The 26,320-nt window shown below is 34.9% G+C and overlaps 1 protein-coding gene across 1 annotated transcript in view; it reads left to right on the forward strand.

Annotated features, from left to right (window-relative positions):
* ZCWPW2 (zinc finger CW-type and PWWP domain containing 2) overlaps positions 1–26,320 on the forward strand; it is a 104,283-nt gene that overhangs the window by 48,528 nt on the left and 29,435 nt on the right. The window contains exon 3 of the mRNA XM_012804838.1: positions 449–563. Within this exon, the coding sequence (XP_012660292.1) occupies positions 449–563 (115 nt within the window). The remainder of the gene's footprint in view (positions 1–448; positions 564–26,320) is intronic.

Consider the following 26,320-nt stretch of genomic DNA (forward strand, 5'->3'; position numbering starts at 1 on the left):
CTATCATTTATTATTTCATTTAATGCTCATGAAACCTTATGATGTATATTCTGTTATCATTCATATTTTTCAGATAAAGAAAGCACAGAAATTTTAAGAAATTTGTCAGTATTGCCATAATACCAAAACTAGATAAGAATGTAATTGATTTCCTTAAAACTTGCTTTTGAGTTTCTACCACTTTACTTATTGTCACTAAAAGATCAAAATTATGCTAATAAAATGTATTAATATTGACTACTTTGTTACATTGAGAGCCTTAACTTTTTATGACTTTCTAAGTAAAGAGAATCATATCATCACTATTATTTAAGTGAACCAAACATATGACCCTTTTGGCTATTAACTTGCAAAATTTCCACATTAACTTGATAGTTAAATCAAGTGAATTTTAAATCAAAATTATATATTTAAAAAATAATCTCATTCTTTTTCTGTATTTATATAGCCAGCAAAATGTAAGAATAATAAGAAGTGGTATAAAAGTGCACTACAAGAGGCATACCTACTCTATGGATATTCTCATCAACAAAGACTGGAAATGTGCAGCCTATCAAAAGAGGGTACATAAGTTTTTTATTCTTCATTAATCCAAAGTAAGATTTATTTAGATACATTTTTTATGTTTCCACATTAAAATTTCTCCATCTCTTTCTCTATAGGAAAGATAATTTTTGTATAAATTAATAGCATATATTTTGTCCTCAGAAACTATTTTAAGTAACTGAACATATGCTCTATTTAAATGCAGGGATTGTTATTAGCACTTTTGTTATCTTCTTTACTCTTAGACTATCTACATGGGTCCTCTCATGTATTTCAAAAGAATATACAGTATTTCAAAATTGGAAACCACAGCTTTAAAATATCTCTGGTATGAAGATTTTATTTGGATATGCTATACTATTATGGAACAAATTATTTTGAAAATATGTCTTATTTAAATAAATTCAAAGTATAAATAAAAGGTAAGTTTCAACATTTTTTTAAATTAGATGAATAGGCCAGGTGTGGTGGCTCACACCTGTAATCCTAGCATTCTGGGAGGCTGAGATGGGTGGATTGCTTGAGCCCATGAGTTCCAGACCAGCCTGAGCAAAAAGTGAGACCCCGTCTCTAATAAAAATAGAAAAACTGAGGCAAGAGGATCACTGGAGCCCAAGAATTGGAGGTTGCTGTGAGCTATGATGCCATAGCACTGAATCCAGGGCAACAACTTGAGACTCTGTCTCAAAAATAAAAATAAAAATAAAGTAGGTGAATAAATTCAGGTCATTTTCAAAGAAAGTTCTCTTGAATCATAAATATTATGATTTTTACATAACTCTTTAGATAAATTCATCTGGAAGATTATAGTAGGTGTATCACATTCTTAAGAATATTATTGTCATATAAAAATGATAATTTTCGACATGAAACCATAAAAGTACTAGAAGAAAGTATAGGGAAAACACTTGGAGAAATCAGCCTGGGTGAAAATTTTATAAGGAGGACCCCCTGGGCAATTGAAGCAACATCAGAAATACACTACTGGGACCTGATCAAACTAAAGAGCTTCTGCACAGCCAAGAACACAGTAAATAAAGCAAGCAGACAGCCCTCAGAATGGGAGAAGATATTTGCAGTTTATGTTTCTGACAAAGATTTAATAACTAGAATCCATAGAGAACTCAAATGTATTAGCAAGAAGAGAATGAGTGATCTCATCTCAAGGTGAGCAAGGCACTTGAAAAGAAATTTCTCTAAAGAGGATAGGCGCATGGCCTACAGATATATGAAAAAATGCTCACCATCCTTAATCATGAGAGAAATGCAAATCAAAACTACTTTGAGATATCATCTAGCTCTAGTAAGATTAGCCCACATCACAAAATCCCTAAACAAGAGATATTGGTGTGGGTATGGAGAAAAGGGAACACTTCTACACTGCTGGTGGGAGTGCAAACTAAACGTTCCTTTTGGAAGGACGTCTGGAGAACACTTAGAGAACTAAATATAGACCTGCCATTTGATCCTGCAATTCCTTTATTAGGTATATATCCAGAAGGCCAAAAAGCACATTACAACAAAAATATTTGTATCATAATGTTTATTGCAGCACAATTCATAATTGCCAGGCCATGGAAGAAGCCCAAGTGCCCATCGATCCACAAATGGATCAATAAATTGTGGTATATGTACACCATGGAATACTATGCAGCTATAAAGAAAGATGGAGACTTTACATCCTTCATGTTTACATGGATGGAGCTGGAAAATGTTCTTCTTAGCAAAGTGTCACAAGAATGGAAGAAATAGTATCCAATGTACACAGCCCTATTAGGAAACTAATTTATAGCTTTCATATGAAAGCTATAACCTAATTATAGCCTAAGAATATGGAGAAGGTGGAGGGGAGGGGGAATGGGTGGAGGGAGAGTGATTGGAGGGATCACTTCTATGGTTTATCTTACAAGGGTACGAGTGAATCTTTCTAAGAGTAGAATATGAATGTCTTAACACAATAACTAAGAAAATGACACAAAGTCTATGTTAACCAGTTTGATGAAAATATTTCAAATTGTATATGAAAACACCACATTGCATCCCATGATTGCATTAATGTACACAGCTATCATTTAATAAAATAAAATTGATAATTTTCAACAAACTTAAATATGTTCTAAATTTTTGCTTCTGAGTGCCTCCTGTGGCTCAGTGGGTAGGGCACCAGCCACATATACCCAGGCTGGTAGGTTCGAACCCCACCCACACCAGCTAAGCAACAATGACAACTGCAACAACAATAACAACAACAAAATAGCTGGGCATTGTGGCAGATGCCTGTAGTCCCAGCTACTTGAGAGGCTAAGGCAAGAGAATCACTTAAGCCCAAGAGTTTGAGATCGTTGTGAGCTGTGACTCCATGACACTCTACCAACGGCAACATAGTGAGACTCTGTCTCAAAAAAAAATTTTTTTTTGCTTCTTAGTTATCACCATAACTTCATATTTTATAAGACTCCTTATATTTTTATTACCGTAAATTTTTTAAAAGATAACTCTATGAAAGGATCAGGACTTTGATGCTAAATTTTAAAGTAACAGTGATTTCTTTTCTCCTTTGCAAAACCTTAATGTTTACTTAAAAAAAAAACATTTTAATTGAGAAAAAAAAATTAAATTTTAACTTAGGCACCTAAGTTAAGGTTTTAAAGCAAATAAGTAGGTGTGGAAAAAGTAGGACAAGTCCACTACTCTGGTTTATTATGAGACCAGGAGAAGACACATTTGTTACCGTAAATGAGGTTTTTATTCCTTGTCCTGAAAATATAATGTCTCTGTTTATTAGCAATAAAGGTTGAACTCACTCTGTTATCACAAATAAAATTTTATGCCTTACACAGATTATACATTTCTCTTGTTTAACCACAATAAACTCTGAAGCATTTAATTTTTTAAACATTAACATTTTTAAATAATGTGGTCATTTACTTTTCAAAGTTATATAATATCTATTTCTCATTAGCAGTAGATTTGACCTCTCAATAAGTTTTGAAACTATACCATTACCAGTGTTGTGTGCGCCAAACTATTTGTACCCAAGTCTTCTAGTATTCTTGCCTGTTCAGAGAACCTAAAGAAGATTATTTCTGATTGGTTTTGCAGCAATAACTCATTTTTTTTGCTGAAAGTCTAAGGATTTTTACATGAGGAATTAGATGTAATTTAGCCTCATTTTTGAGAGCCATATACCTAAAGATTTTCATTCCATCCCTGAAGTAGTCAAAGTGAAGGGGGCATGAACAGATTTCAAGAAGTTCAACCTTTGCCACAACAAGTTCACTATTCATTGTCTCCAAAATAGTTAATTTAATCCTTGAGTCTGCTTAGCATCTACTATAGATTCTAGGATTCAACTTATTACTGTATTCAAAAGTAGTTTTGATTATAATTAGCCATTGTTCAGATATTTTACAAAAGTTGAATAGCTTAGCTGCAAACTATTTTAATCCAGCAACTTTGAGGATTTCTTTTTCTTTCTTTCTTTATTTCTTTATTTATTTCTTTATTTCTTTTTTTTTTTTTTTTTTTTTTTTTTTGTTAAATCATAGCTGTGTACATTAATGCAATCGTGGGGTCCAATGTGCTGGTTTTATATACAATTTGAAATGTTTTCATCAAACTGGTTATCATAGCCTTCATGGCATTTTCTTAGTTATTGTGTTAAGACATTTATATTCTACACCTGGTAAATTTCACATGTATCCTTGTAATTTCTTCATTCATCCAGAAATAATTATTGCTAATGGTTAGCCTATAGTATTCCTACCATGGAGAAATTGGCACACTATTGTATTTGATGGAAGTCTTTCATTGATGAAATATGCAGGGTCATTATATAATATGTAAATGTAGACCCAGTCAGATGCTAACAAAGTCCTGTCTTCTTGGTTTCATTGTTATTTTTTTCTTGTATGCGCATTTTAACTATTACTACAACTAGGTAATTCTTCTGATGCTAGAAAGTTTTTCATATTTTATAGGAAAATTCATTATAACTGTATTTTTAAAAATAAATAGGATGTGGTTCATATAATCTCATTCAGCCTTAGGATTTTATGTTGCTGGTAAAATTAATATTTTCTGGTTTTTTTTTTTCAATTTTGGGTTATTGTGAGGTTGGACACAAATAACTAGGTCACAATTTTTGAATTTGTTAGGTACAGTCCCTCCTGTAGTTGTGTCTCACAAACAAAAAGTGTGCCATACAACCCCACCTTGTGCCCTTTATGTGGGAGCACACCAATCCCCTCCCTTTCCCCATATCCCCCATTGAATTAAGTTTTTCTCTTATGTGGACATATTTTTGTTTGTTTGTTTGTTTTGAGACATTCTCATTATGTCACCCTTGGTAGAGTGCTGTACCATCACAGCTCACAGCAACCTCAAACTCTTGGGCTTAAGTGATTCTCTTACCTCAGCCTCCAAAAAGCTGGGACTCCAGGCACCCACCACAATGCTGGATATTTTTGTTGTTGCAGTTGTCATTGTCATTTTAGCTGGCCCAGGCTGGGCTCGAACCTGCCAGCCTCAGTGTATGTGGCTAGGGCCCTACCAACTGAGCTACAGGGTGCCGCCCATGGATATGTGTTAGATTGTCTACTAGCTTCATAATAAAATTGAGTACATTGAATGCTTGCCTTTCCATTCTTGGAATATTTTATTAAAGAGAATGTTCTCTAACTCTATCCAGGTTAATACAAAAGATGTAAAGTCACCATTTCTTCTTACAGCTGAATATTACTCCATGGTATACATATACCACAGCTTGTTAATTCATTCCTGAGTTGAAGGGCATTTAGATTGTTTCCACAACTTGTCAATTGTAAATTGAGCTACAATCAACATTTAGTGTAAATGTCTTCATGATAAGTGATTTTTTTTTCTTCTGGGTAGATGCCTAATAGTGGGAATGTGGGGTCAAATGGAAGGCCTAATTTGAGTTCTTTGAGGATTCTCCATACTTCTTTCCAAAGAAGCTGTATTAGTTTACAGTCCCACCAACAGTGTAAAAGTGTTTGTCTCTCCCTACCCCTCCTCCAGCATCTGAAACTCTGGGACATTGCGATGTGGGCTATTCTCACATAGGGTGGTTTTGATTTGCATTTCTCTGATGATTAAGGATGTTGAGCATTTTTTCAGATGTTTGTTAGCCATTCATTTGTCTTCTTTTTTTTTTTTTTTTTTTTTGAGACAGAGTCTCCAGCTGTCCCCCTGGGTAGAGTGTCGTGGCATTACAGCTCACAGCAACCTCCAACTCCTGGGCTCAAGCGAGTCTCCTGCCTCTGCCTCCCAAGTAGCTGGGACCACAGGCGCCCGCCACAACGCCCGGCTATTTTTTGGTTGCAGCCGTCATTGTTGTTTGGCGGGTCCGGGCTGGGGATTCGAACCCGCCACCTTAGGTGTATGTGGCTGGCGCCTTAGCCTGTTGAGCTATAGGCGCCGAGCCCATTTGTCTTCTTTAGAGAAGTTTCTGTTCATATCTCTTGCCCACTGATATAGGGGATTTTTTGTGGATTAATTTGAGTTCTCTATAGATCCTAGTTATCAAGCCTTTGTCAGATTTATAACATGCAAATATCATTTCCTATTCTGAAGGTTGTCATTTTGTTTTAATTGTTGTGTCCTTAGTTGTGTAATAGCTTTTAAGTTTAAGTCCCATTAGTTTATTTTTGTTATTACAATTGCTGCTGAAGTCTTCTCCATAAAATCCTTTTGTAGGCTGACATCTTTAAGAATTTTTCCCACACTTTCTTCTAAGATTTTTATTGTTTCATGTCTTAGGTTTAAGTCTTTGATACATCTTGAGTCAATTTTCATAAGCAGTGAAAGGTGTAGGTCCAGTTTCAATCTTTTACATGTGGTTATCCAGATCTCTGGTACCATTTATTGAATAGGGGTTCCTTTTCCCAGTTTATGCTTTTGTTTTGTTTATCAAAGATCAGATTGCTATAAGAGACTGTTTCATTTCTTGGTTTTCTATTCAGTTCCATATGTCTATGTTTCTATTTTTGTGCAAATGCCAGGGTGATTTGATCACTGTAACTTATAATATAACCTAAAGTCTGATAGAGGGATGCCTTATTGTTTTTATTGGCATTGTTTTTATTACTAAAAATTGCCTTAGTTATACAGGGTTTTTTCTGATTCCATATAAAACAAAGAAGTATTATTTCTAGTTCTTCAAATTATGATTGATGTTGATATTTTAATGGGGATTCCATTGAATCTATGGATTGTTTTGGGTAGTATAGGCATTTTAACAATGTTGATTCTTCCCAGCCAAAAGCATGGTACGTCCTTCCATGCCAAAAGAACATGGTATATTCTTCCCAGCCAAAAGCATGGTATGTTCTTCTTTGTTGATGTCTTCTAGTATTTTTTTTTTTTTTAGGGTGTCATAATTCTCTTTGTAGAGGTCCTTCACTTCTTTTGTTAGGTATATTCCTAGGTATTTCATTTGCGATGAAGATCCTGTGTAGGGGATTGAATCTGATTATTTCTTTGACATGGCTGTTACTAGCATATACAAAGGCTACTGATTTGTGGACATTGATTTTATACCCTGAGACATTACTACTGATTTGTGGACATTGATTTTATACCATGAGCCATTATTGTATTTCTTGATCATTTCCAGGAATCTTGTGATTGACTCTCTGGGGTTTTCTAATTATGAGATCATATTGTGGGCAAAGAGTAAGAGTTTGACCTCTTCTGCCCGCATTTGGATCCCTTTATATCCTTCTCTTGCCTTATTTTGTTGACTAGAATTTTCAGCACTATGTTGAATAGAAACAGCGATAGAGGAAATCCTTGTCTGGTTCCTGTTCTAACTGGAAAAGCTTTCAGTTTGACTCTGTTTAGTATGATCTTAGCTGTGTGTTTGTCATAGACAGCTTTAATTAGTTTAAGAAATGTGCCACCTATATCTATATTCTTAAGTGTTCTTGTTAGAAAAGAATGCTGAATTTTATCAAATGTTTTTCTACATCTGTTGAGAGGCTGATACGGTCTTTGTTTTTTGCTCCTGTTGATATGGTGAATTACATTTATGGGTTTGGTATATTAAACCAGCCTCACATCTCTGGGATAAAGCCTATTTGATCATAATGTATACTTTTTTTAATGTGTAACTGTAATATATAAAGTATTGATAAGATTTTTACTATTTTTGCATCAATATTCATTAGTTAAATTGGTCTGTAGTTCTCCTTTTCAGCTGGGTCCTTAATGTGTTGGAATAGGTTCTGCAGCATATGTACAAGCTTATCTTCGAAATCTAGTGTGAAGTCATCTGGGCTAGGACATTTTTTTTATTGGAACATTTATCATTTCTTCAGTCTCAATGCTTGATATTGGTCTGTTTAAGATATCTGTTTTTTCTTGGTTAAATCTAGGGAGATGGTATGATTCCAGGAATTGGTCCATTTTCTCCACATTGTGAAATTATTGGGCATAGTATTTCTTGTAGTAGTCAGAGGTAATCTGTTGTGTCTCTGTGATATCTGTTGTTATTTCCCCTTTTTCATTTCTGATAGAGATTATTAGAGATTTTACTTTTCTGTTTCTAGTCATTCTGGCCAAATGTTTATAAATTTGATTTATCTTTTTGAAAAACCAACTTTTTGTTTCATTGATTTTCTGAATAATTCTTTTCTTTTCAATTTCATTTATTTCATTTCTGATTTAATTTTGGTTATTTCTTTTCTTTGGTTGGGTTTGAAGTTGGGTTGCTCTTCCTTTTCCATTTCCTTAAAATGATTCATTAGATTCTTAATGTGCTCTCTTTCTGTTTTTGGATGTAGACACTAATGTGATAAATTTCCCTCATAGGGCTGCTTTTGCAATATCCCACAGGTATTGATAAATTGTAGCTTTATTGTTGTTATGTTTGAGGAATTTAATAATTTACTCTCTTATCTCTTCCTTAACCCACCTGTCATTCAGCATAAAGTTGTTTAATTTCCATGCCTTTGTGTGAGGATGAAAATTTTTGTTGAAGTTTTGTGCTTCCTTTATTGCCTGTGGTCTGAGAAAATATAAGATATAATTTCAATTATTTTGGTTTTCTTGAAGTTTAATTTGTGATTTATTTTGAAGTATGTTCCATTGGCTGACAAGAACAATATATAGTCCTTAGCTTTGGTACGGTATGTTCTCCGTCTTTTAAGCCCATTTGTTGTAGGCTTGCATTGAAGTCCCTTGTAACTTTGTTTAGTTTCTGTTTAGAGGATCTGTCTAGTTTAACAAAGGGGTATTATAGTCCCCAGCTATTATGGTGTTATAGAATATCATATTGCTCAGACCAATCAAGATCTATTTCATAAATCTGGGACTATTTAAGTTGGGTGGATAAATATTTAGAATAGAAATGTTCTCTTGATGTTTTATTCCCCTGACCAGTATGAAAACAAAGGCCATATTTGTCTTTCTTAACTTTAGTTGTTTTAAATCCACTTATAACTAAAAATAAGATTGCAATCCCTCATTTTTTTCTGGTTTCCATTTGCCTGAAATATCCTTTTATCTTGAGTCTTGTTTTGTACTTTGAGGTTAGGTATGTTTACTGGAGACAACATATGGATGGCTTGTGGTTTTTTTATGCAATCTTTTTATCCAATTGGCCAGCCTGTGCCTCTTCAATGGGGAATTCAAGCCATTAACATTTATTGAGATGATTAGTAAGTATGGTGGAATTCTATGCCTTTTATTTTGTGAAGGTCTGTTCACAAAATAAGTTTTTATCCTTTGTGTAATTGTGGAAGCTAGGTTTTTTGTCCATTAGTGTAGCAGCCCATATAGCTTATGGCTAGGAAGAGTGAGAGTTATAAGAAATACCTGTAATGGAACACCTTGGTGAAAAGGGCATGGTGAGAGATTTAGTTCTAACAAGCATGAGAGAGCTCGTGAGATGAGAGCATTGGTGAATTGGCAGTCCCTACACCTGTGGTGTTGAGAGGCATGAGCTCAGCCTTATATTAGGCTGGAGGAGAAGGCAGACAAGAGGCATGCACATTCTATCATGGATCCACTTACTCTGACTCTGTCTCCTTTCCTGCCTGCAGAACACTAGAACAGCACCTCTCTGCTGAAGATTACCAAGCTCTGCTAAAGACTAAGAGCTATTTGTTCTATGAAGACTGCTTTACTCTCTCTAAAATACTCTGTCTCTCTCTCTCCAGTTAAAGTAGATAGCCCTCAAGCACCTAAGAGAAACTGTTCCTGAGCAAAGTAGCTTAGTGGTCTGCATCCAGAACCTACCTAAGCTGGGCCCATAGACCTGGCCAGTCCCGAGCCCTGACAAGTGGTGTCAGAAGCAGATCCTAACACATTAGTTTCTGGATGTTTACTTTGCTGGTGGTACATTGTGATATTCAGTATGGGGAATAGGTCTGAGTATTTCCTATAGAGCTGTCTTATTGTGGCAAATTTCTTGAATGTTTACATATCAGTAAAAGATTTGATTTCTCCATTGATTTTGAAGCTTAATTTAGCAGGATACAGAATTCTGGGCTGAAAATTGTTTTGTTTAAGAACATTAAAGTTAGATGACAATTTTCTTCTGGCTTAGGTGTTTCAGCTGAAAAGTCTGATGTCATCCAGATGGATCTACCCCTGTAGGTCAATTGTTGCTTATTCCTGGCTTCTTACAGAATTTTCTCTTTTGTCTTGGCTTTGGACAGATTTATTTCAATGTGTGTTGGAGATATTTGTGTTGAAATGACCTAGAGTTCAATATTCCTCTGAAAGGAGTGTTTCAAAATCTTTCGTGAAGCTTGGGAAGTTTTCATTTATTATATCTTCCAGTAGAGTTTCCATTTGAGTGCTTCATGAAATCCCATAATTCTCTATGTGAATATTCTGCTTTCTCTCTCTTCTTTTCTGCCTTTTTAACTGCCTGGGTTAGCTCAGAACTTTATCCTCTAGCTCTGCGATTCTTTCTTCTCCATCGTCTAATCTGTAATTGATGTTTTGTACTGCATCTTTAAGTTTCCTGATTGACTACTTTAAGTCCTTAAGCTCCCCCATATCCTTTCTATAATCTTCATATCTTTTCTCCATATTTTGGTTCTGTTTTATTACTTTCCTTTCAATTTTATTTATGTATTTATTTGCTGTCCATATTCCAAATTCCCTTTCTTTAATTTCCATTAATTCTTTATGGGTGGAATTCTCTGTGGTAGCTACCTCATAATCCCTCAGGTGGGGGATGCGCTATGCTGTTTTTTTATGTTGTTTGTATTTTTTACTGGTTCCTCCTTATGTGTGTTTTCTATTTGTTTACTTCCTTCTCCTACCTTTTTCTTCTCATTACCTCCTTCACTTTAAAATACCTTTTCTCAGAGCTTAGGTGTTGAAGTAGCCTTTTGGCATAAGACCAAAGGAAGATAAGTGTAAGAGTGAGAAGGTAGAAAGAAAAGAAAAGGTAAACAAGTAAAACAACTTAAAAAAAGAAAAGAAGGGGGGTAGAAGGAATGAATTTGAAAAAAGGAGAGAAAAAAGACAGTAAGAGAGAAAGAGAGTAACAGGAGAAATGGTAGTGTTTGGAGGGGTACTTTAACTACATTCACAGCCCTAGGACTTTGGGGATCTGGTCTGGGCATGTTCATTGGAGTCAGGAGCTCCGTACCAGGCTGGGTAAAAGAAAGATATTACCTTTGTCAAATATAGAAAGAAATCAGATTGTCTCCATAGGGAACTACCAACACCTTGTTTCCAAAGGTCAAAGCTAGAAGGGTACCGAAGACTGTGAGCTCATGGCCTCTTTGACCCAGACCAATTCTGTGACTTCCTAACCCTCAGAGAAGAGAAAAAAAATGAACAAAAATACTAAAAATAGATAAAAATACTAAAATATTATTGTATAAGATAAAGAAAAATATGGGGATATCTTAACTTTTTTTTTTTATTGTTGGGGATTCATTAAGGGTACAAAGAGCCAGGTTACATTGATTGAATTTGTTAGAGAAACATCCTCTTATAATTGTGTCCCACCCCACAAAGTTATGCCACACACCATGACCGCCCACCGTTCCCTCTTTCCCCATCCCCTACCTTCTACGGTCCTCATATCAGAATGGAATACATAGGATTAATTGTCCTCATATCAGAATTGAATACATAGGATTCTTGCTTCTCCATTCTTGTGATGCTTTGCTAAGAATAATGTGTTCCACCCCCCCATCCATGTTAATACAAAGGGAATAAAGTCTCCATCTTTTTTAATGGCTGAATAATATTCCATGGTATACATGTACCATAGTTTGTTAATCCATTCCTGGGTTGGTGGGCATTTAGGCTGTTTCCACATTTTGGTGGTTGTAAATTGAGCTGCGATAAATAATCTAGTGCAAGTTTCCTTATGGTAAAAGGATTCTTTTCTTCTAAGTAGTTGTCCAGTAATGGGATTGCAGGATCAAGTGGAAGATCTAGTTTGAGTTATTTGAGGGTACTTCCTTCCAAAAGGGTTGTATTAGTTTGCAGTCCCGCCATCAGTGTAAAAGAGTTCCCTTCTCTCCACATCAATGCCAGCATCTCTGCAGTTTTGAGATTTTGTGATGTAGGCCATTCTTACTGGGGTTATATGATATCTCAGGGTGGTTTTGATTTGTATTTCTCTAATAATTAGGGATAATGAACATTTTTTCATATGTTTGCTAGCCATTTATCTATCACAGTGGTTCTCAACCTTCCTAATGCCACAGGGTCATGACCCACAGGTTAAGAACCACTGGTCTATCATCTTTAGAAAAGATTCTGTGCATCTCTCTTGCCCATTGATATAAGGGATTGTTGGCTCTTTTCATGTTGCTTAATTTGAGTACTCTGTAGATCCTGGTTATCAAGCTTTTGTCTGATTCAAAATATACAAATACCCTCTCCCATTGTGTAGGTTATCTGTTTGCTTTGTTTGTTGTCTCCTTAGCTGTACAGAAGCTTTTCAGTTTAATCAAGTCCCATTTGTTGTTGTTATTGCAATTATCATGGTAGTCTTCCTCATAAAGTCTTTCTCCAGGCCAATAGCTTCAAGTGTTTTCCCCATACTCTCTTTGAGGATTTTTATTGTTTTGTGCCTTGGATTTAGGTTTTTTATACATGTTGAATTAATTTTTGTGAGTGGAGGTAAGTGTGGGTCTGGGTTCATTCTTTTACATATCCAGTTCTCCCAGCACCATTTATTGAATAGGGATTCTTTCCCCCAGTATATGTTCTTGTTTGGTTTATCAAAGATTAGGTGGCTGTATGTGATGTTAGTTTTATCTCCTGGTTTTCTCTTGGGTTCCAGATGTCTATGCACTGTTTGTGCCAATACCATGCTGTTTTAATCACAGTGGCCTTGTAGGACAGCCTACAGTCTGGTAGGTTTATACCCTTGGCTTTTTTTTATACTAAGAATTGCCTTGGCTATACAGGGCTTTTTCTGGTTCTATACAAAACAAAGAATTATTTTTTCCTAGTCTTGAAAGTATGATGTTGGTATTGTAATAGAGATGGCATTGAATCTGTAGATTGCTTTGGGAAGTATAGACATTTTAACAACGTTGATTCTTCCCAGTCATGAGCATGGTATGTTCTTCCATTTGTTAATATCTTCTGCTATTTCTTTTCTTAGTGGTTCATAGTTTTCTTTATAGAGGTCCTTCACCTATTTTGTGAGGTATATTTGTAGGTATTTCATTTTCTTTGAAGTTGCTGAAAAGGGAATTGTGCCCTTGATTACCTTCTCATCTTTGCTGTTATTGGCATATACAAAAGCTACTGATTTGTGGTCATTGATTTTATATCCTGAGACATTACTGTATTTTTAATCACATCCAGGAGTCATATGGTTGAGTCTCTGTTGTTCTCTAAGTATAAGATCATATCATCAGCAAAGAGGGAGAGTTTCACTTCCTCTTCCCCCATTTGTATGCCCTTTATTTCCTTCTCTTGCCTGATTGTATTGACTAGAACTTCCAGCACTATGTTGAATAGTAATGGTGATAGAGGACAACCTTGTCTTATTTCAGTTCTGAGTGGAAAAGCTTACAATTTTACTCCATTTGGTATAATATTAGCTGTGGGTTTGTCATAGATGGCTTTGATCAGTTTAAGAAATGTGCCACCAATGAGTATATTCTTCAGAGTTCTAATTTGAAAAGGATGTTGAATTTTATTGAATGTTTTTTCTGCTTCTATTGAGAGGATCATATGGTCTTTGTTTTTGCTTCTGTTGATATGGTGAATTATGTTTATGTATTTGCATATGTTAAACAAGCTTTGCATCATTGGGATAAAACTTACTTGATTGTGATGTATGACTTTTATAATGATTGAGAATTTTTACATCTATATACATTAGTGAAATTGGTCTGTAGTTTTTTAGTTGGATCTTTTCCTGATTTTTGGTATCAGGGTAATGTTTGCTTCATAGAACGTGTTGGGGAAGATTCTTTCATACTCAGTTTTTTGAAATAATTTCTGCAGTATCGGTATAAGCTCTTCTTTGAAGGCTTGATAGAATTCCGATGTGAAGCCATCTGGACGAGGGCATATTTTTGTTGGGAGCTTAACTGTTGTATGAGTAATTTATGTCAGAGTGATCAGAAAAGTAGAAAATATCTACCAAAATAGAGAAAATGGAGAGATATAAAATAGAAAGACAAAGCAAAGGGGGCTGAAAAACCATAACAAAAATGGAGGAGGCCTTGCTATTCAAAAAAGTAAACGTAAAAAATACAAATACAACCCAATACAAAAATTAAACAAAAACAAAAAGAAAAGGAAAAAAAAAGGAAAGGAAAAACTAAGGGGAAAAAATTGTAAAAGGAAACAAAAAATGTAAAACAAAGTGTGTGTGTGTGTGCGCGTGTGTGTGTGTGTGTGTCTCTGTGTGTGTGTGGTAATATAGTGCCTTGATGCCAGGTGGTGCTGTAGTGTTAGAAGATGGAGAACACATGCTGATTTTTCCTTATGTGATCAGGGTTGGAAGCCACTTTCTAGTTGCAAAGGAGACCAAATTTTGTCTTCTTGGCTACTTTGCCCTCAATCTGGGCCTGTTCAATTCATCAGTATTCAGTCCCTGCAGGACAGGGGTTGCAAAGGTCTCAGCAGACTTCTGAGGAGGCCAGTCAAACAGTCTCCCCTGACAACAAAGAAGCCCTCTCAAGGGGTACAGAGGCACTTAGCTTAAGCTCAGCAGGCACACCTGAGCTGGCTGTGCACCAGGACCCCATGAACTGTTCCTCCCACATGTACAGTCTTCCCACAATGGTAGTGCCCAGCCAGGAACAAAAATGATGGGAGAACCACTGTGCCTGGAGTTCAACCCTCGCTGCTGGATGCTGTTTAAATCTACTTGCTGCTCCAGTGAGCAGCCCAGTCCATAATTGAAATACTTCAGAACAGCTCTTTGTCATTCCCAGCCCTCTATGTAAGAGCTTGCCAACTGGCCAACCTCTGTCCATACCAAGCATCTGCCTTCCATGTTAGTTTTCCTCATCTCCAAATCTCTTTGTCAGCTCCTGAAGTCCTCTGCTATCCCACTATGCCCTGTGATATTTCTGTGCAGATTCCCCCACCCAGAAGTAGCTGAAGGCCACTTCCCCCTGTCTCACTATGAGTAGCCAGCAAGGAGATGTCTCTAGTTCTTCATCTTGCTCTGTCCCAAATTAATATTTTCTTACATACCCTACATTTTAGAGTGGGTGTTACCATGTCTCACTTTTTTCCCCTGGAATTATTTATGTTTTTTAAAATTAGACTCTATAGATACATTCATTAACTTATTTGTTTCTGCTAATGTAGATGCTGTTGAGAAGCATGATTAACTCTCTCTTCCTACTGCCATCATGTCTAAGTCAGAGTCTCCTAAACAGCCTGAACACTTGTGGAAGCTATTTGTGAGAGGGCTTAGCTTTCAAATGAACTATGAGCATCTCAGGAGCTATTTTGATCAGAGGGGAATAGTTACAGACTGTGGGGTAATGAGAGATTCATATACCAAGTGCTCTAGGGACTTTGGGTTTGACACGTATGCCACCATGGACAAGGTAGATGCAGCAATGAATGTAAGACCACAGAAGGTGGTTGGAAGAGTTGTGGGATCAAAGAGAGCTATCTTCAGAGATGATTCTCAAAGACCAGGTGCCAACTTAACTGTATGATCTTTGTTGGTGACATTGAAGAAGACATTGAAGAACATCACCTAAGAGCCTATTTTAAATAATATGGGAAAATTGAAATGATTGAAATTATGAATGACCAAGGCAGTGGCAGGAAGAGAGGGTTAGCTTTTGTAACCTTTGATGACCATGATTCTGTGAATAAAATTGTCATTCAGAAATACCATACCGTGTATGGCCACAACTGTGACATAAGGAAAGCCCTGTCAAAGCAAGAAATGGTTAATACTTCATCCAGTCAAACAGGTCAAAGTGGTTTTGGAAACTTTGGTGATCAGAGAGACGGTTTTGGTGGAAATGACAACTTTTGCTGTGGAAGAAACTTCAGTGTTTGTGGTGGCTTTGATGGTAGCAATGGTGGTGGTGGATTTGATGACAATGGGAATGGCTACAATGGATTTGGTAATGATGGAAACAAATTTGGAGGTGGTGAAAGCTACAATGATTTTAGCTATTACAACAATCAGTCTTCAAATTGTGTGGACCCACACAGAGAGGAAATTTTGGAGGCAGAAGCTGTGGCCCCTAGGGTGATGGCAGCCAATACTTTGCTAACCCATGAAACCAAAGTTCTGGTAGGAGCCACAGTTATGGCAGTGGTAGAAGGTTTTATTCCCAGAAAACAAAGTCTAGAAGGAGAAAAGAGCCAGAGAACAGACAGGGAAGCTAAAGTTTGAAAGAGATTTGTGAACTCAGCCAAGCACTTTGGTGGCAAGGCCTAGCTGCTACAAAGAAGACATGTTTTAGAGCAGTGTTTTTCAACCTTTCTTACCTCACAGCACACTTGAACCTATAGTTAAAACTTGTGCAGCACACTCAAATTACGTTGATTAAAAAAAGTAAAAAAAGAATATATTTACCATGCTTTGAACTTCTTTCAAAAATCATTTATTTAATGATCTTTAAAAATTTTTCATGGTACTCCTAAGATCCTCTGATCGCATACCAGTTGAAAATCACTGTTCTAGAGTTAAACAATACTCAGGTGTATGGGTAAAAAACTCCAAGATTGTACTTGTGATTAGGCTATTTTAGTTTCTGTTCTGTGGAAAGCATTCCAACAAAGAGTTTTAATGTAGATTTTTTTTTGTACCCATACTATTGATTGCTAAGTGTAACAGCCTGATTGTGACACTGAATAAATGTGTTGTTTTCTTTTTAATGTACTGTGCAAAGTTAATCTGCTCTAAAGCCAGTTACGTAAATTTTCTCAAGGGTGTGAAGATAGAATTCCTTCTTGGCGATGCCAGGTTTAATTTGAAATTAATTTACAGCTTGCTTGGATGGAGAAGACATTGTCTTCAGAAACGTTGGTGTAGTTGAACTAATGCTTACTGCTGTGCCCTGTAGTTAACCATTAAAAGGGGTCTTCCAACAAAATCATGGATTATTTGTTATAAAGATGATTATTGGCATATCCTGTGTGATAAGTTGAACAATGGTACCAGATAAAATTATAGATGAGAATGAAGCTTTTGTACACATTATCATGTGTAATCAATAAATGATTACTCTTAAAAAAATAAAAATACACTTTGTTTTTAGAACACTTTCAGCTTCATAGAAAATCAGTACACTGAGGTGGTGCCTATGGCTCAAAGGAGTAGGGCACAAGCTCCATATGCCAGAGGTGGCGGGTTCAAACCCAGCCCCAGCCAAAAATAAATAAAAATAATAATAAAGAAAATCAGTACACTGAGGTGGTGCCTATGGCTCAAAGGAGTAGGGCACAAGCTCCATATGCCAGAGGTGGCGGGTTCAAACCCAGCCCCAGCCAAAAATAAATAAAAATAATAATAAAGAAAATCAGTACACTGAACCCCATAAATGCATCAATGTACATAGTTATGATTTACTAAAAATAAAAAAGCTACAAAACAAATTATTACAACATTGCATAATCTGTATGTTACACATAAAAACATGCTCAGGGTACAAATAGTACCTGAGTATAAAGTGTCAAATAAATGATTTATCTTCCCAACAATGAAGGGAAGGAAGGAAGGGAGGGAGGGAGGGAGGGAAAAGAAAGAAAAAGAAAATTGAGTAGAATGTACAGAGATTCCCTATTTATCTCCTCCCCACCAACACACATGAACTCCTCTACTATCCACATCGCACACAACATGCTCCATTTGTTATAATTGATGAACCTGTTGACCTAGCATTATCATCCAAGGTTCTTAGTTTACATTAAAGTTCCCTCTTAATGTTTCCCTCGCTTTGAGTTTGGACAAATGTATAACTACATGTATCTGCTATTGTAGTATTACACAAAACATTTTCATTGCCCTAAAAATCTGTGTTCTTCCTGTTCATCCCTGCCAGAACCAACCCCTGGAACTCACTAATTCTTTTAGTCTCTATAGTTCTGCCTTTTCCAGAATGTCATATAATTGGAATCATCTAGTATGTAGCCTTTTTAGATTGGCTTTTTTTTTCTTTTTCTTTTTTTTTTTTTGGCCAGGGCTATGTTTGAACCTGCCACCTCTGGCATATGGGACTGGTGCCTTACCCTTTTTTTGAGCTACAGGCACACCCTTGATTGGCTTCTTTCTCATATATATTTAAGTTTCCTCCTTGTTGCATGGCTCAATAGCTCATTTCTTTTTGATGCTGAATGATATTCCATTGTCTATATGTGCCATAGTTTGTCATTAACCTACTCCAGGATATCTTGGTTGCTTCCAGGTTCTGATAATTAAGAATAAATCTGGATACAAATACTACTATGAAATCAATATATAATCACCTACACATTCATACAAATGGTAAAACATAACTATAATCCAGAAAATAGAAGAAAAGAGGAAAGAGAAGAGAGGGGAAGGGGGAGGAGGGAGAGTATTTGGGGGGACCTCACCTAATGTGCATGATGCAGTGGTACATTGCAAAAGTATTAAGAAAAGAATATAATTGTGTTGGAAGTGTTAATCTGTTCAATGTAAGCATTTCACATTGCATATCAAATCAGGCATCAATGTCCACCCAGTTATGATTTAACAAAAACAAAAAAAATTAAAAAAGAATAAAGCTGCTTTTAACATTCATGTTCAGTTTTGTGTGGAAATAAGTTTTCAACTCCTTTTGGTAAATAGCAAGGATCACAATTGCTGATCATACGTGAGAGTGTCTTCAAAAGGGGCTGTACCATCAGCAGTGACTGAGAGTTCCTATTGCTCCACACCCTCATTAGCAGTTGGTGTTTTCAGTGTCTTGGGTCTGTCTAGATTCATCTCTTTCAATATATGGATGTCCAGTCGTTTCAGCACCATTTGTTGAAAAGATTATCTTTGCTTCATTGTATTGTTTTTGCTCCTTTGACAGAGATTAGTTGACTTTATTTATGTGGTTTATTTCTGGGCTGTCTATTCTGTTCTACTGATTTATTTGTCTGCTCTTTTGCCAGTACCACACTGTCTTGACACTATAGCTTTACAGCAAGTATTGTGTTGGGTAGTTTCAGTTCTCAAACTTTGTTCTTTTTAATATTTGGGTTGGCTATTATGGGCTTTGCCTCCCTATATAAACTTTAGAATAATTTTTCAATATTCATAAAGTCCTTAGATTTTAACTGAGATTGTATTGAATCTGTAGATCAAATTGGGAAGAAGTGACAACTGGACAATATTAAGTCATCCTGTTTATGAACATGAACTATCTCCTGGCAGGAGTGTCCAACTTTTTTTCTTTTCTGCCACGTTAGAAAAATAGGAGTTGTCGTGGGCCACACATTAAGTACACAAACACTAACAAAAGCTATGACCAAAAGAAAAGGTCCATGAGTACTTTTCATAATATCTGACACCACAGATAAGCAAAAACAGTCACCAAGTAATCTACATGTGGCCTGCAGGCCATAGGTTGGACACCCCAATAGATCATCTTTGATTTATTTCCTCAGAGTTTTATAGTTTTCTTTATCTAGATATTGTATATATTTTGTTGGATTTATGTTTAAGTTTTTCATTTTGTGGGATACTAATGTACATTATAATGTGTTTTAATTTCAAGTTCCATTTTTTATTTCTCATATATAGTAAAGTTATTGACTTTTTCATATATCCTGTAACCTTGCTATAATCACTTATAGTTCCAGGAATTCTTTCAATTCCTTTGGATTTTCTACATAGAAAATCATGTCATCTGTGAAGAAACAGTTTTATTTCTTCCTTCCCAAACTGTATACCTTTCATTTACATTTTTTGTGTTATTGCATTAACTAAGTATTCAGTAGGGTGTTGAAAAGAGTGATGAGAGTGGAAATCCTTGAATTATTTCTGATCTTAGCAAGAAAGCTTCTCATTTGCCAACATTAAATATGATGTTAGCTTTAGATTTTATGAAGATGCTTTTATCAAGTTGAGAAAGTTCTTCTATCTTATTTACTATTTTTTTTCTTTATTATCATGAATGGATATTGGATTTTATTAAATGCTTTTACTGCACATGTTGATATTGTCATGTGATGGATTACATTAATTGTTCCAATTTTTAAACCTCTTTACATTGAGTTAGAATATATTTCTTCTGCTTCTATCATCTAGAAAATATTGTAAAGAATTGGTATAATTGCCTTCTTGATATTTGGTAGAATTTACCAGTGAATCCATGTGGGCTTAGTGCTTTTTGTTTTGAAAGATTATTATATTGATTTAATTTTTTTAATATATGTAGGGCTATTCAGATTGCCTATTTCTTCTTGTGAGATTTATTGCAGAATCTGTCTTTCAAGGAATTGGTCCATTTTATCCAGTTTATCAAATTTGGGGGCATAGAGTTGTTAATACTATCCCTTTATTATTCTTTTAAGGTCCATGTGATCTGTCATGTTCATGTCCCATTCTATCGTTTCTGATATTAGTAATATGTGTGTTTCTTTTTATTTTGTAGTTAGCATCTGTAGAATCATCACTTTATTGAACTTTAAAGGAACAAACTTATGATTTTATTTTCTCTATTTATCTCTTGACTTCAATTTCATTGATTTCTGCTCTGATTTTTTTTTCTTCTGTTTTCTTTAGGTTTAGTCTGCTCTTATTTTTCTAGTTTTCCACAGTGAAAACTTAGCTCATTAATTTTAGAGCTTTCTTCTTTTCAAATATATGTAATCAGTGCTATACATTTCCTTTAACCATGCTTTAGTTACATCCCATAAATTTCGATAAGTTGTATTTTTATTTCAGTTTAGTTCAAAATATTTTTTTAACTTTGCTTGAGAATTTTTTCCTGACCTATGTGTTACTTAGAAGTTTAATCTCCAGATACTTTGGATTTTGCAACCAACTCTCTGTTATTGATTTCTAGTTTAATTTTACTGTGGTCTGAGAGCAAATATAGTATGATTTCTATTCTTTTAAATTTGCTAAATTGTATTTTATGGTATTGAATATGGTATATTTTGGTGAATATTACATGTGAGCTTGAGAAGAATGTGTATTCTGCTGTTTGGGGGATAAATAAATTTATAGATGTTAATTATCTATATCTAATTATTGATTGATAATGCTATTGAACTCCACTATTGATTTTCTACCTGCTGGAGTCATCCATTTCTGATAGAGGGGTGTTGAAGTCTCCAGCTATGCTAGTGGATTCATATATTTCTCCTTGCAGTTCTTTCAGTTTTTCCCTCTCATATTTGATACTCTTTTATGAGCTATAAGCATGTTCAAGGTTTTATGTCTTGTTGAGTATTGACCTCTTTATCATTGTGTATGCCCCATTTGTCCTTTTTGGCTTTCCTTGCTCTGAAGTCTGCAATGTTTGAATTTAATATAGCTACTCCTACTTCCTTTTTATTAGTGGACATCGCATGGTCTGTTTTTCTTTTAATTGGGACATACAGGCCATTGATGTTTAAAGTTATTATTAATGTAGTGGGATTAAGAGCTATCATATCTGTTACTTTTCTCTATTTGTTTCCTTTGTTCTTTGTTACTATTTTTGTCTTCCACTCTTTTTTCTGCCTTTTGTGGTTTTAATTAAGCATTTTATATGATTCCATTTTCTTTCCTCTTACCGTATCAATTATACCTTTTTAAAATCTTTTTTTAGTGGCTTCCTTAGTGTTTGTAATATACATTTACGACTAGTCCAAGTCCACTTGCAAATAAGTATACTGCTTCATGGGTAGTACAATTACCTTATAATAACCAAATATTCCTAATTCTTCCTTCCTATTCTCGTATGATCAGTCATTCATTTGACTTATAAATATGCATATATAAGCATAAATATATATACACACACAAGATATGTACATAAGCATATGTAGCCAAATACATTGTTACTATTATTATTTTTAAACAAACTGTTATCTGTTAGATCAGTTAAGAATTTAAAAAAAGGTTTTATTTTACCTTTACTTACTCATTGTCTGGTGCTCTGATGCTCTTCCTTTTTTATGTAGATACAAGTTTCTGACCTAGATAACTTTTTCTCAGAAGATTTGTATTAACATTTCTTGCAAGGCAGGTCTACTGCCAACAAAAGTCCCCAATTTTCCTTTGCCTGAGAAAGTATTTCTTTTTCACTTTTGAAATATGATTATAGAGGATATAGAATTCTAGGTTGGTGCTTTTTTTTTTTCTGTCAAAACTTTAAATATTTTGTTCAACTCTATTACTGGTATGGTTTTTGAAGAGAAGTTAGATGTAATTCTTATCTTTTCTATAGATAAGGGTTTTTCCTCCTCTATAGAGAAGATTTTTTTCTTTATCTTTGATTTTCTTCTGTTTGAATATGGTATGCCTATGTGGAAATTTGTTTGCATTTATCCTACTTAATGAACTTCCTACATCTGTGTTTTGGCATCTGGTATTAATTTGGGGGAAAATTATCAGTCATTTGTTCAAATACTTTTTTCTGTTTCTTTCTTTCTGAGGATAATGTCCTAGGTAAAAGGAAGTATGATGATAGGCCGTTAGTAGTACAGTGGTAAGACCTAGAGGAGGGAAAGCATTCTATAGTCTATGATTAGGTCTCAGTCCTAGGCTATGAACTTGACAACGACTTATTTTTTCTTCACCTCTTACACATTAAAAGATGGCTAGAAGGGACTGGAATTGGGTATTTTCCTCACTCTATGTCAGGTAGGTTTCGAAAAGTCATCAATAGGTTAGGCTCTAGTAAAATAGTTTCTCCTAAGGGCAGGCCTTGTTAGGAAGAACAGAATGTTCTGGCATATTGTTTCTTTTTTTTTTTTTAATAGTTTTTCTTTTTCTTTTTTTTTTTTATTAAATGATAGCTGTATACATTAATACAACCATGGGGTACAGTGTAGTGTTTTCCTATACATTTTGAAATACTTTCATCAAGCTGGTTCACATAAATTTCATGTCATTTGCATAGTCATTGTGTCAAAACATTTACATTCTAGTTCTAGAAAAGTTCACTTGTACCCTTGTTAGGCATATTGTTTCAAACGATTACTTTTCCCCTCCCTGTGTTGGAAAGCTAGGGGATTTTTCTCTCTTGTGTCTATGAGAATTAGTAGAGCTTCTGGAGGTAAAACTCACAAAAGTATAGCCTTAACCTTCTGGAGTATTTTTGTCTCAGCATGTCCACACTGAGTCTCCAGAAATTTCTCAGATAAAGTTCAGATTTTCCTACTCCTGTACTAGTTCCCATGGAAATTTCTGCCCATGAGTTTCTACTCAAGTGACTGTGATTGGGACATAAAGGTCATTGATTTGCTCTATATTTGCCTGTCTGTTTCTACATGTTTAGAGGCAACAATTTACTTTGTGGGCTCACTTTTCTGAAGAATCTAAGAGCTGTTGATTTTTAAGTTTAGGATTTTTACATGTTTTTGGAATCAAGTGGGAACTTCTAGGCTCCATACATGCCAGACCAGACGCTGAACTATCCTCTGCCTTTTTAAAAAATTCTCTTAGCAATTATATTTAAAGAAGCACAAGCTAATAAAATTTTTCAGATGCCATGAATGAACAAGCCTTAAAAGAGTTACTTAAAGAAGAGAAACTATTGAATTATGTTAATATTTGTATTTCTCTTTAAAATGGTTTTAAATAAAACATCTTTAATATTTGTTCTGGGTCATGGGGCATAACCACTTCTCCTTATACAGAACATTTTCATTTACTACCTACAGGTCTTATTTTACACTGTAATATATGACTTGGATACAGCTCAAAAGAGGAGTGAAGGCCCTTTTCATTATCAAAATCTACATTTCCTGTTAACTGCTTTCACTCTTTATGAGCGACTCTACATGCAGAGATTTTTGAAGGGAGGAAATTAAATCTTTCTCACTAGGGAAAATTCAGCTTTGAGAAATTAGTGCATATTGCTGAAGTAGAACATAGACCCACAGTTATTAATAGGAAAATCACTAATGATCATAACTTTTAATTTTTTTTTTAATTTTATAGATTTAGAAGGTATAAGTGTAGTATTTTTCCATAGATATATTGCATAGTAGAGAAGTCTAGGCTTTTAGTGTACCCATCACTTGAATACTGTAAGTTGTACCCAATATATAATTTTTCATCCCTCACCTCCTCCCACCCTCCCACATTTTTGTGTCTGAAGTATCTATTATTCAGCTCTGTGTGTCCACGTGTATCCATTGTTCAGCTCTCGCTTATAAGGGGGAACATTAATATTTCTGTAGGCATTATGTTTCTACGTTATTTAATTTAGGAAATGACCTCCAATTCCATCCATGTTGCTGTAAAAACATGATTTTACTCTTTTATTCTGGCTGAGTAGTATTTTTTGGTGCATATGTATAAATATAATATGTATGTTACATTTTGTTTATCCGGTCATCCACTAATGTGCATGGATGTTGATTCTGTGACTCTATTATGAGTAGTGCTGTGATAAACATACAGTTGCAGGTGTCTTTTTTATAAAACAATTTGTTTTCCTTTTTGGTAGATATCCAGTAATAGGATTGCTTGACCAAATAGTAGATCTATTTTTCTCTCTCTCAGAATTCTCCATACTTTTTTTCTATAATTTATATTCCTACTAACAGTGTACAAGCATTCCCTTTTCTCCAAATCCTGACCAATATCTTTTGGTTTTTGACTTTTTAAAAATGATTATTCTGACTGGTATAAGATGCTATCTCATTGTGGTTTTAGTTTACTTTTCTCTGATAATTAGTGATGTTGAGTATTTTTATGTTTATGATCATAACATTTTTAAGTATCATATAAAAATTTCCCCTTGTCCTTAGAAAATCAGTGTGGTTGTTGATACTCCCTAAGACACTCTGCTTTTATTGGGAGATGGTTCTACAACTTGAACTTAAAAAGTTCCTTAAATGACTATTTAGATATTTCTGTTTTTAATTTATTTCCATATTAAAAAATTTGGGGAATAATGAAGCATATTTTGAGAATTAACTTAAATTTCTATTCTATTTTTCTTAACATTGTGTACTTTGGGAGATGGTTCTACAACTGGTACTTAAAGAGTTCCTTAAATAACTGTTTAGATATTTCTGTTTTTAATTCATTTCCTAAAAAAAATAAAAATAAAAAAATAAATAATTCATTTCCATATTTAAAAATGTGCAGAATAATGAGGCATATTTTGGGAATTAACATAACAAATTTCTATTCTATTTTTCTTAACTTTGTGTACCATCAAGGTCCATTGAACCCAATTTTAGTTTTGTGTTTCTTTTTGTTCACTTTCAACTATTTGTGAGAACTGATATTTCATCATGTCTTTTATTCTTATTGGAATTTATAGGTTTTCTTTATTAAATCATAGCTGTATACATTAATGCAATCATGGAGTACAGTGCGGTGTTTTCATATACAATTTGAAATATTTTCATCAAACTGATTAACATAACCTTCATGTCATTTTCTTAGTTATTGTGTTGAGACGTTTATATCCTACTTTTAGAAAGATTCACTTGTACCCTTATAAGATAAACCATAGACATAATCCCACCAATCAACCTCCTTCACCCATTCACCCTCCTCCCCTCCTTTCCCCCCTCCCCTATTCTTAAACTATAATTAGGTCATAGCTTTCATATGAAAGCTATAAACTAGTTCCATAATAGGGCTGTGTACATTGGATACTTTTTCTTCCATTCTTGAGATTCTTTGCTAAGAAGAATATTTTCCAGCTCCATCCATGTAAACATGAAGGAGGTAAAGTCCCCATCTTTCTTTAGGGTTGCATAATATTCCACGGTGTACATATACCATGGTTTATGGATCAATGGGCACTTGGGCTTCTTCCATGACCTAGCAATTATGAATTGGGCTACAATAAACATCCCAATACAAATATCTTTGTTATAATGTGATCTTTGGTCTTCTGGGTATATACCTAATAAAGGGATTGTAGGATCAAATGGCAGGTCTATTTTTAGTCCTCTAAGTGTACTCCAGACATCTTTCCAAAAGGAACATATTAGTTTGCATTCCTACCAGCAGTGTAGAAGTGTTCCCTTTTCACCACATCCACGCGAACATCTTTGGTTTGGGGATTTTGTGATATGGGCTAATCTTACTGGAGTGAGGTGATATCTCAAAGTAGTTTTGATTTGCATTTCTCTGATGATTAAGGATAGTAAGCAATTTTCATATATCGGTAGACCATGCACCTATCTT

This window comes from Otolemur garnettii, unplaced genomic scaffold (genome assembly GCF_000181295.1).
Source record: "Otolemur garnettii isolate 467f Iridium unplaced genomic scaffold, OtoGar3 scaffold00002, whole genome shotgun sequence".
Lineage (NCBI taxonomy): Eukaryota > Metazoa > Chordata > Mammalia > Primates > Galagidae > Otolemur > Otolemur garnettii.